Source organism: Alligator sinensis, unplaced genomic scaffold, assembly GCF_000455745.1.
Source record: "Alligator sinensis unplaced genomic scaffold, ASM45574v1 scaffold1580_1, whole genome shotgun sequence".
In the NCBI taxonomy this organism is placed as follows: Eukaryota; Metazoa; Chordata; order Crocodylia; family Alligatoridae; genus Alligator; species Alligator sinensis.
Window position 1 is genome coordinate 25,048 of NW_005843156.1, and position 12,390 is coordinate 37,437.

A 12,390-nucleotide genomic window follows, 5' to 3' on the forward strand; every position below is an offset into this window, starting at 1 on the left:
GAATAGTGTAACATGCCCCTCTACTATTATATAGCTTTCTCATTAGGGCCATCTCCTGGGGATCAGAGTTATGGGTTTGAATCGCCTTATACTAGAGAGGGCCTAGTAATTCACTCTCCTAAGCAAGTGCTCTAAATGCTATGCCAGGGTGCCCTTTAAAGATGCCACCGTATTAGCTGTGTAAACTCCTACACATGATTCACAAGAGAAATCCAGAGATTTCAAATAGGAATCCATACTGGCTTCTATTCCACCCAACACAGAAAGCAACAACAAACTCCCCCTGTGCCTGAAGAAAGGTGTTTGCACCCAAAAGTTTGCAAAGAACAATTTTTTCCAACTATTTAGTTGATCTAATAAAAAATACCACATTTACCCAAAGAACCTTGTCTGCCTATGTCCTTAGACCAACATGGATACAACCAGCAACCCTAAAACCATTGTCACTTGTTTTGGTCTTTCTGAATTCTTTGCAACAGAAGAATTTTTCTGTTATTTTCTGTAGTCAAGAAACTAGTGAAAGCTAAGAGTTGGCATGTTCCAAGAGGTGCCTCGAGTCTAATGAAGGGTAATTTTAGTCTAAAAAGGTTGAGAACCACTGCATTATGCTGTCACGTGAAAGGTGAGTGGCAGCACCATCATCACCAGGATCTTAGTCAATCAGGCACCTACCCTTGGATGAGGACAAGGCGCTCTGGATTCTGAGTAGATGGAGATACCTAAAAGGCAGCCAGGAGTCGGACTGCAGAGAGGAGCAGAATTTCAGCATTTCCTATTGGCTACCTCTAGGCATCTCCCTGATCTGTAAATAGATTTCTGTAAATCAGCCTTTAGTGACAGTAACCTCTCTGCAGTTGACTCTGCAGCTGCGGGGCAGGGGAGGGGAGAGGGGTGGACTAGCTGCCTAACCCTTTATTTTATTTTATTTTAATTTATTTTATTACTGAATCACCCTCCTGGGATCAGACACTGAATTTTGAAGTGTTCTGAAGTCTAAGTTCGAGGTACTTAAGGGACCATTTTGTATCTTGCCCCAAATCAAATCTGTAGCCCTCACGTGAAATGCAGCTAAATGCCATGACTCTTCTTATGTAAGCTGGGTGAACCCACTCAGCAGGATATTTTCAAATCCCTACCTTCAGTCCTCTCAAGGGAAGCAAGTGGGGGAGTGGGGGTGGGGGGAAGAATGAAAAAAAGGTCTGGTTCATACAGGAAAATCTGAGACCGTAGTGCAAGATGGTATACAAGGACCTCAGAGAGGTGTACTTTATAAAAGTGAATTTAACGTCATAGCCTCCGTGTGACCAGACACCAATGTTTCCCTCCTCGTTTTACAGATGTAGATAGACCACAAAACAGGTTTTACAAAATAGTTTTAGATTACTTGGCTCAAGGCATGAAAAAATTCACAGCAGAACTGGGAATAAATAGAATCGTATCTATATAGGTATATGTTACACCACAAAAATAGAGGGAAGACCTCTTAAAAATGTACTTGAAGACCTACTTCAAAGGGAATGTGCACTCGGATGAAATTTCCAGCTTTTACAATCATAAAGCTTTTCACAGTGTCATCTATTAGGAATTTGGGAGTAACTGGAAGATAAAAATGATTGAACACAATTAAAAGCAATACAAGGCAATGGACTGATTTGAACACACAAAAAATATCATGTCCAGTATTCTAAAGTTGCTTCTTACTTTTGGCCAGCTGCCGGGCTGACAAATATGCAGCTATATTGTGTTAATGGAGCTTTTGCAATGTCTTAGCAATCATATTTCTGTATTTATTTATCACTGATCACCAAATGACAGAAACTATTGTAAAAATGTATTCACAAACCCACATTTCAACAGAGTATCATAAAAGGGCAGTTAAGGGTGCAGTATATATATAGATATCTAAAAGAGGATAACATTTGATGGCTAAAAATGATATTTAAAGGTTTGCTTTTGGAAACTGGCTTCTAGATAAAGTAAATATTGTATTAAAACAATGGTCCAGGGGAATGGCAAAGGTTAATTGATTTCTAAAAACCTGTTTGAACCAAAGTTTCCTTCAAGGCCCACTGTGTCTAAAGCCAGCAGACACACAGGTTGGGAAATTGAAGACATGTACCACACTGTTCCATAACATGAAATAAGGTGGCATTAGGTCACAGTGCCCAACTGCAGATCCCTTGGGATTTCTGGTTTTGGTGGACAGACCAAATTAGGAGACTGGTAAACAACCAAATTAAAATGTGTGTATGTAATAGGCTTGTAAAACAAAGAAGTATGTTGATAGGACAGACCATGGACAGCATGACAACCACAGGGAAACTAATCAACTGTACCTGGAGATGAAGAGTCATCAGAAGGGAGAAAAGAATGCAAAAGGAGGGATTTCAGAGCAGCAAAGGGACCCTGAAGGGGGAACCCGAGACCACCACAGACAGGGGGCACACCATCAGCCTGTCCCACCCACCCAGTGGGGTGGACCTCAGCCCTTGACCACCAGGCTGCTGACATCTGACATTCAAGAAAGAACCTCAGGGTAAAGCTCGTATATTGGCCAGATGTATTTACCTTCCCTCTGTGACAACCCTAGGACTGGTAAATATAGAATTTGTTTGCCTTGCCAGCATTATTCTTCTCTGCTATCACTGTGCATCAATACAATTTGCCTATTATCAAAGGGAAAGGTTGTGGTCAGTCTGAGGGTTTGGGTCCACCTGGAATAAGGTATCTGGATCATAAATCCAATGCCAACCATATTCAGTGGCCTTGAATCATAACAGGCCTCTAAAATAAGCCCACTGTAAAATTCCTACTTAAGTAAGCCTATAAATGAATTGCCAGCGTGCTGGATAGGAGCAAAATGATCTGTGTCAACTCCTTACAGTCTAGGATAGCATCTAAACCAGGCTTCTGTGTCTCAGTGACACAGACTGAGAGTGACATTCCATTCTTTCCCGGTCACCTAAGTGACATTTTTTGGTTGTCTACAGGCCGTTATTGGCATTTGTGTCCAGAAGAGTTCTATTCCTTGTCACATAGTACTGCATACCCAGACAACTATGCACAACCATATAGTTGTGCAGATTGAGTATGTGAAGTACAGAGGGAAGCTTCTGTCCCACCAGAGACAAGACTCCAAGCTAAACCCTGGGGGCTTTTTCCTGCAAAGCCAGCAGCCACCTCATTCAGCCACATGCCCTCTGGTTTGTCTTCTTCCTCCTGGCCCCACATATCTTCCCTCTTGCACCCACTTATGGTGCTATCTTCAAAAGGAGGATCAGGAGAAGGGCAGTTAATGACTGACCTATGCTGTAGCAATTAGAAGACTGTGCTGGGAAGTCAGAGAGATTTAGGTCTAAATCACCTCTGGATGAAGTAGGACTAGAACCTAGGATCTCCAGCTTCCCAGGTGAGTGGAGGAAACGAAAAGACTGTCTCACTCATATTTTGTTGCTAGTCTACATGGCTACTTAGGTGTCTATGCACACAGTGCTGAGCACCTAAAGACAATGCATCCAGTTGAGTAAGTGAAAAAAAAGGCCACCTAGATAACCAGGAAAGAATATATCGCCATCCTGAATGGCTTCTGTCAATACAAGTCTCCAATAGTCAACCCACCTGTGGATAGAGAACCCATGATTTTAACTGTGTGATCTGCACCTGTGGGTTTATCACATACACTGCAGTGGAAGCGTGGTTTATCTTACCAATAGGGGGCATGGCTTGAATATCAGTGTCCAATGCTACAGCTTCACCAGCGCCCCCATCATTGACAGCCCTCACCCGTAAGAAGTACATTTCTTTGGGTTCCAGGCCTTTCACTGTATACATTGTCATCCTTAGGGGCTGAGTGTTACACTGGGTCCACTTGAGGTTGTTAGAAGATCGCATCTCTACCATATACCCCTTAGCTTCACCCCCATCCTCTGGTTTGGGTTTTGTCCATGCCAATGCAATGCTGGTGTAATCAGTATTGGTCACCTTAAGGTCCCTCACGTGACCTGGAGGATCTAGAAAGGGAAAGTTTATTTAGACCATGATGGCCTAGGATACCTGCCTCCAGTCTTCATTCAGTACACAGAATCATCCATTTCAGCATTCTTGCAGCACACTAGCTAGCTATCCTACCATGCTCCATGCAGCATACTGAAATTCCATCCTCATTCCTCTGCAATTTACTGGGAAACCTGCTCCTGCCTAGCATACAACATCCTAGAAATATTGTCTTCTTCCCCTTTGCAGCACACAGGAATCCCACTCCCAGTTCCACGTAGAATAGGGGAATCTGACCCTCCTTTTCCTGCAGCACGCTGGGGATTTTGCCCCATATCTGCCTACCCAACACCAAGAAAGTCCTTCCCCATCCCTCTCTAAGACAAACAGTGAATTCTTGATCTTTGAATATTCTTCAAGTATTTAAGTTCACCAAGCATACACTGTAAAACACCTGATAAACACTGCCACACAGATTGATACAATTCCCCAGACTTAACATCTCAGCCTGCTACCCCACTGTCTGCCTCCCACTGCTGAATGGACAAATGGGCAACTTACCCATGGGATCTTGAGCAAAGACAGATTCTGATGGTGCACTGGCCTCGCCTGTACCAGCAGCATTGACGGCAGCCACGCGGAATTCATACTGCAGTCCTTCCTTCAGGTCAGTAACTTTCCACTTCCTCTCTGTGGAAGGAAAAGATCAGATCCTTAAAATTCTGGCTCAGGTCTGCAGGACCCACAGAAGGATGCACTTGGACAATGTTCCTGTACAAGGTTCACTTGTTCACTCTACATCCTGGGCTATCCTTCTGCCTAAAGGAACATATGTCTTCTTCTAAGTGCTCTCTCTTTTCATCCCATCCTTCTTCCACCAGGAAGAGCACACACCAACTGCTGAAACTTCCTTAGCCTGACGAAGGGTTTTTCAACCCGAACGCTTGCTTAATAAATATTCTCCAACTATTTGGGTTGGTCTAATAAAAGATATCAGATTCATCCAAGGAACCTTGTCTGCCTATGTCCTTAGACCAACACAGCTACAACCTAAACCCCTTCTTCCACCAGTGCACACATATTTTCAGGTCTTTCTTATTATATGTTCACCTTCTTTTCAGCTCAAAAGCCATTTGAGCGCTAATGAGGAAGTCCAGGAAAGAGTAAAAACTCTCTAGTGATAACCCTAAATTCTTATACAGGAGATAAGAAGACCTTGCCTGCATCTGAGAGATAACTGACAATGGGCAAACACATCTTGGAGCCCTTAGAGACATCAGTTCTGCCTACCTGCCTTCCTGGCTTCAATAAAGGCACAGACAGAAGTGACAACTTTTGCCCAATCTGACCACAGAAAGCAATCTATAGTCATGACCAAACATGAGTGCATGGCTGCAAGCCACTTAAAAAATGGCCAATCAGATGAAAACCTGGAGCCAGGGTCAGATGAAGACGTTTCAAAACATGGCATCTTCTGTAACTTGTCTGCCTGCCTGCTAGCTTCCAAGATGTTTTCAGAATGGGAGGGAGGAAAGGGAGCAGAGGGAGTTCAGTCTGGGGGGTTTTCAGCCCATGCTGGAGGGCGGGGTGGTATTGGAGCCCCTGCCTGCGGTAAGAGTGCTCCATTTCACCCACCCCACCCTCCAGAGCTGACTGGGGAACCCCTAGAATGAGGTCCCTCTGCTCCCTTTCCCCCCTCCCATTCTGAAAACAGGGATAGGCTGGGAGAAAGGAGCAGCCATTGCTGGTAGCTAGCAGCTAGGTTTCCCTCTCCCCTGGAACCAACCAACAACGAACTTCTGTTTGGCTGGTGGGGAGGAGATCATTGTAATTTAAAACGCTTTCTGAAAAGTGCTCTCAGGTACAGTGGGAAGCTACATTTCTGTCTGCACCCTAAATTCCCACCTTCCCCATTCCCAGCATGATTAGCAACGCCAGAACTTCCACATCAGAAGTGAAAGGTGCCTGATTGCTTCTCCAGGAGGCTGAAGTCCTCAACTTACCCATAGAAAAGCTGCAGGCTAGACAACAGCCATGAAAGATCCCCCTTTTTTCACCAACAATATATTTATTCACAAACTTGGAAGGATCCCCAACACCCTCCCACACCTCTTCCTGGAGCTAGAAGAGAATTCCAGCTCCATGACTTGTTCATTCTCTTGACTCTGAAGAGAAACCCAAATGGCCCAACAAAACCAGGTATGAGGGCACGTTTGGTACTACTACTTCCTTCCTGGTGTCCAGTTTTGGTCTATACGGCATTTTTGGTTGTCTTAGTACCAAAAATGCCTCTTTTGCTCAGGTTGGAATTCTGATCTTGGACACAGATCTGTGCATGTGGATAGCTATGCCTGAACATAGTCGCATGAACTGGGCACGCGCAGTACTAACTGGGGCCTGTATGGATGCCCATGGGCAGATCCAGGATTGTGGCGAGAAGGGTGTGGCCACTGCAGTCCTGGGTAAGAGCAAATTCTTTTGAAGTTCAGCTATTAACATTGTCATTGAGTAAAAAAGTCAATGGAGGGTAGTGTGGGTGGAAGATTGTTCCACCAGGGAGAAAATGCCAGGCTAGAACTAAAGTCCCCCTCCCTGCCAAGCCAATAGTCACCTCGCTGAGCCACACAGCTTCTGGCTTACTCCTTTCTTTCTGGCCCCACATTCCCCCCCTCTCAGGGGGTCCCAGGGAGCCAACTTCAAAAAAGGCACCAGAGAAGAAACTAGAAAATGACTAACCTTTAGTGTATTCCTTAGAGCGCTGTGCAAAGGAGTGAGAGAGAGCAAGGTTCAAGCCCTTTCCAGGTCACTAGGACCCAGGTTAGTGCCCTAGCTACTGAGTTTTTTGTGGGGAAAGATGGGAGGGCTCTTGCACTGTTTCCAGTTCATGTCCCATTTGTATCCAGTCATCCCTGTGCACAGGGTTACATGTCCAGGAACAGAATTTCAATGTCTGTGTAAGTGGGGCACATAGGTGAGCAAATTTGGACACTTACATGACCAGGAAAGAATCACCCTAAGACCACATCCTATTCCCACTATTAGGAGTCTAATTATCCTGTTCCACCCTACTCAAGTCCCTTAAAAAGTGTTAACAAGTGCTTACTTTTGTAATACACCACCATCCCACATTTCAGACTCAGTCACAGAAAGCAGTGAGCAGGAAGAGGAACCATCCATCTTTTGCATTAAAGGTTGTTCAGGGATTCATGCAGGGTAGAAAGGGATCACGCTTAGGCACCAAAGTCCACTTAAGTGTTTAATAGTTGGAATAGGATCTGGCCTCTAGCAACCAGAGAGAGTTCACTGATTCATGCCCCTACACAGAGGTCACTGAACATGTCTTGATAGTAACATTTGTTGGCCACCAGTCCACAGCAAATAATAGGTCAGAATGGCATTATCCATTGACCCATCTAGTCTTTTTGCCTTTCTGGAGCTGGTTTCAAGCTCTGAGGTGCTTACCTGTGATTGGCTGATCAGTGACAGGTGCCCAGGTGCTACTGCCTTTCTTACGTTTCTCAACGATGTATCCCAGGATTCGGGAATTCCCTGTTTTGTCAGGCACTGCCCAAGACAGTTTGATGGCCTCTTTGCTGGCCTCTACAATCTTAGGAGGAGCAGGGGGGCCAGGGAAAACTAAAGAAAGATCAGTGCTTAATTATTAACAGACATTTCTGCTCATTCACAAGACAATAAAGTTCTGAGAGTTTGCTTTGTTCATGATTTGCTAAATATATCTGATGGGGTAATTTTGGAAGGCATGAGTAATATCTAAGACTCAGTCTCTTATTCCCCAGAACAGCCAGGAGCTGGGAGCACAGAAGAAGAAACTCATCCAGGGTCCTGAAGTTGGCTGCTTCATGAGCAACCCCCTACTGCTAATGCTGGGAGATGCTCTTACAGAGAAGGAAAGACAAATTTTTCCTGAGGGAAATCGAGGAAAACTGATAGAATCCCACTTCTTTCCCTGAATATAAGAAACAGTGCTGGAGGGAGAGTAAAACTATCAGCAATTAATGCAAAAATTGTTTTAAAATATATCTTAGCACAAAATGAGATTTGAAAGAGGGAAAGAAGATTGCAGGAGGGAAAGAAGATTGCAGGGACGGATGTGAAGAAAAAAGGGGAAAAAGAATCAGAGAGAAGATCTCATTCTATCTTCATGTTTTATCCACAAGATACCTTAAATATTTGGTTTAGAGGGAGCTCCTACAGCAGAACTGACTGAGCTGTGATCTTATAATTGTTTTGAATAAAGATGAAGCCATTGAATGTCCCCTTGGGAGACTCATTTGCCTAAGACAGCATTTCTCAAACTGTGCGACATACTCCCCGGAGGGTGGGGGGAGGGTGTGACTTATGGTAGCAACTGGTGGCATCCCCCCTACTTCAGCAGCTATTGCACCCCCTGTTCTTCAGCTGCTGCTGCCACCACTACTACTGCTGCTGATGCTTTTCCAGCTGCTGATTCCCTTCACCAGGGATTGCTATTGATTGCCACAGCAAGGGGAATCAGTGGCAAGGAAAGTTGTGGATGGAGTAAGGAGGTGTGAGAGAACTGTGGCGAGGAAATCAGTGGCTAAAGTAAGGCGGTTGGGAGGGGGGCACGAGAGGCCTGACTTGCACATGGAGAGGCATAAACTCACAAGGTTTGGGAAAGACTGGCCAAAAGCATAAATAAGATAAAGACCTACTGGGTTCTCTTTGCAGTAAGCTGCAGGAATGTTTTTGGCTTTGGTCCACATGTGAATCCCACAGTGGACCCTGCTTTGAGATTCAGGTTGGAATGCTTCCCAAAGCTCAAAACAGATCTTATTCAGAATCATCCGGATTTACAAGAAACCTGCAGTTTTCATATGAAATCATAATCTCAGTAATGCAGCCAATCTTGCAAACCTTTCTTTTCAACCTGAGCTAAGATTGGTAGCAACACCCAGAATATGATGAGTTTCACCTTTTTCTTTTTGGCTTTCATAGCAAAAGTCTCCCTTGGCTATAGTATGCATTTACATAGAGTGCTTTCTCTTACCTTTGGTTGCAGCCATCACCTCGCCTGACTCTAATGGCTCGCTGGTCCCCTCAGCATTTATCGCTCGCACCCGAAAGCAGTAGCTTTTGTCATGTTCCACTTTGTTGGTAGTAAAAGTTGTGCTGCTCCCATCTGCTTCTCCCACTGCCAGCCAGGTTTGTCTGCCCACTTGCTGCCTCTCAATGGCATAGCTGAGCACTGGTTTGCCCCCATCATCTTTTGGGGGCTTCCACTGGATGGTGATGCCAGTTATGGAACTATCTACCACTTCTATAGGGCCCATCGGTGATTGTGGCCTGTCTGAAAGGAGAAATCAAACTGAAAATGCAAATTGGCTAAGGAATTATGCTAAAGGTAAACTAATGAAGGAGCAAAGTCAGAGCTGGTAAATCTGCAGCCATATCAATCCAATGATCGTTTGAGCCAGCAAGGCACCAAGCAAGCCCTGGAGCTGCCAAGTGATATCAAGTCCTGTTAAAGTTAGTGAGAGCTGAAGGCCTTCAGCCCTACTCAGAACTGGGAATGTTGCACCTCACTGTCTTTCTCTTTATTAAGAGAAGAACAAACCCAGCCAGCTTTCAGATACTCTTGAAAGCATCTTTCTGTACAAGCATCAGTGGAAGAGGGGCCCTATTCCTCTCCTTCTGAGTATGCAATTGCTACCAATTAGGCTCTTTCTGGTGATTCTTTCAAGAGATCCCAACAGTGATTTACAAGGTCTTCTCTCTAAACCTTGTAACAAAAGTGGTAGATGAATATCATGAGCCTCTCACCTGTTACTACCAGCTTTAGGTTGACCTCCAAGGCTCCACTCCCATTGCTGAGCTTCACTTTGTAATCCCCACAGTCCTTCCTGTTAGTGCTAGAAATAGAAAGCCGAGTGAAGTTATCCGCTTTGTCAGTATGGATCCTGGTATCATCCAGGAGCTCACACCCATCCTTTAACCATGTTGCTTTGACTGGTTTCCGGCCTTCAAAAGGGATCTTGACCACAGCGTTCTGCCCTGCCTTGATCACTAGAGGATCCTTCATCAGTTTTTCCTGAAGATCCTTGTCAACATTTGGGGGATCTAAACAGAGAAAAAAAATCATTAATAAATGCAGTTCAAAGAGGAAATCTAACCAATAGAGTTGGAATGCTCTGTACTAATTGCTGCTGATTAATTTAAATATTATCTGACAGGGCATTTGGGGGTCTGAGAGCAATACAATTCACAGGAGATCATGATGGTACAGGTGGTGCTCAGAAACTCTCAGGATTTGAACCTTTGTGTTCAGTTGCATATTTACCAGATGGTATACATGCACGTGTGTGCCAGGGGTAATTTCCAGAGAACAGTACAGTCCTCAAAATAGTGCTTAAATGATGCTTATGCTGACTGCATAACTTCATATGCAGTAGAATTAAACACCCATGAGAAAAAACTAACACTAGTTTTAGATTAAATTTAAGCATTTCCAGCTGATCAAAATCTTTGAGCTAACAACACAGCTCATTCAGAGAGGTATATATTACAGACACATTGACTTAAGTGCAAAGTTTTTTTTCCAGTTCTGCCAAGCTCCCTTGGTTATAAAATTGTGCACTTTGCAACATATACCTACCATCATCCACTGCTTTTTCTCACGCAACAGGAGGGGCTGCACAGTTAACATTTAGACTGAAATTTAGGAAATGCACTATCCCCTCCACAAATTAAGAAACAAACCCATGTGATGAGTCAGTTCTTTAACCACAAGACCATCCAATGTATTGCTTTTCATGCTTCAGGGTTTCTGCTCATCACCTGTAAGGGTCAAGAAGAACCATCTTCCTGCCTTCCCTTCAACCCCCAGCTTAAATGCATATTTTAGTTTTCATTCAAGACACCATTACTTGCAAGTACAGAAGCAAACTCAGTATCCCATGTGGTGCCTTCCAGTCCTATGTTCTTATTTTAAGCACATACTGGCATTGCACTTCGTTAAGAATGGAGTAAACATAATCCACGTTTAACATTACAGTACAGCCTCATAACAACTCCTGTATCTAACAAACCTCCACTTTTAAAAATCCCATTATGATGATGCAAAAAATTGTCTAAGCTTATTATGTCAAAAACCCTCTTTTAATGAACATTTGTCCCGGTCCCATTGGGTTTCAATACGATGAGGCTGTACTGTATTTTTTCTGGGCAATAAAGCAGTTTGACAAACTTGCCTTCAACAAAAATTTTAGCTTCGGTTTTGATGCCTTCAGCTTCAAACCTATATGTTCCAGCATGAATATCATCCACTTCGTCTATGATTAGTCTGTGGTTTGGGCCTTCCTTTTCGAAAGAGACTCCATCCATGCCTGTTAGCTACAATGTAAAGGACAAAAATATGTTATTTCCTTGAAGGAACTATCAAACACTTTGACAGGAAAAATGCCAGATGGGACCTTCTTTACTGTTATAGCTACACAGCACTGATAAATCCATGAAGACTAAACACAAGAACTAGTTAGGAAATGATTTTTTTCCCCATGAAAAAGATCCACAAATGCAAAGTGTTTAATCAAAAACCTGAAAATCCAATTTTTTGATAAAAATGGAATTTTGTTGTAAAAAATGTCTATTCTGTCGAAACGTGCCCCCAAATCAATCCAGACCACATCATCACTGGACCTAATAACAAGCAGTACCATATCCAAGGTTCATTCACCAGCAACTCCATCTCCTTACAATGTCCCTCTGCTGTCTACATCAGACGAACAGGGCGATTTGTACACGTAAGAATGAACAAATACCAATCTGACATCAGCCACAGAAAGACATTAAAGTCTGTGGCAGGACACTTCAACCTTCCTGGGCTCAGCATTGCTGGTTTCCAGGAAAACAAAAATTAAAACCTGGTTTGAACAAGAAACTGCAGAACAAAAAATAATTCACAAACTAGACTGTTTGGTATAATTTAAACCATGACCATGGATTCTTATCTCATTACCTGGATTAGCATTTGTAACCCCCCTTGTTCCTATGGGTTTACTGCTTGTTTGTTTCTCTCTCCTAGCAGTGCCCCCTCTTTTGTCTTTTGCATTCTGATTGCTCTCTCCTTACACTCTGCTTTCTGCACGTCCTTTCACTTTCACGGCATCTGATGAAGTGAACTTTGGTTCACAAAAGACGGTGTTCTTATATACAATCTTATTTAGTTTGTCTAGAAAGGTGCATGTCTACCCTGCCTTCTGGCTGACTTCAGACTAACACAACTAACTACCTCTCTATTCATTTGAAGTGTCATTACTCATCAAAAAAATGCAAGTGGGAAATTTTGGGCCAGTTCTCATCTGGTGCTCAAAAAAACCCTTCTAACTCTTTCTTCACCATCAGAGCAAACATTATGGT

The 12,390-nt window shown here is 43.6% G+C and overlaps 1 protein-coding gene across 1 annotated transcript in view; it reads right to left on the bottom strand.

The window, feature by feature from the left end:
- The window catches only part of IGFN1 (immunoglobulin-like and fibronectin type III domain containing 1), a 59,301-nt gene that overhangs the window by 9,280 nt on the left and 37,631 nt on the right, over positions 1–12,390 (bottom strand). The window contains exons 13-18 of the mRNA XM_025194074.1: positions 9,796–10,092; positions 9,023–9,322; positions 7,456–7,629; positions 4,555–4,683; positions 3,708–4,010; positions 1,508–1,596 (exon numbers count right to left, since the gene is read on the bottom strand). Coding sequence (XP_025049859.1) covers positions 1,508–1,596; positions 3,708–4,010; positions 4,555–4,683; positions 7,456–7,629; positions 9,023–9,322; positions 9,796–10,092 — 1,292 coding nt within the window. The remainder of the gene's footprint in view (positions 1–1,507; positions 1,597–3,707; positions 4,011–4,554; positions 4,684–7,455; positions 7,630–9,022; positions 9,323–9,795; positions 10,093–12,390) is intronic.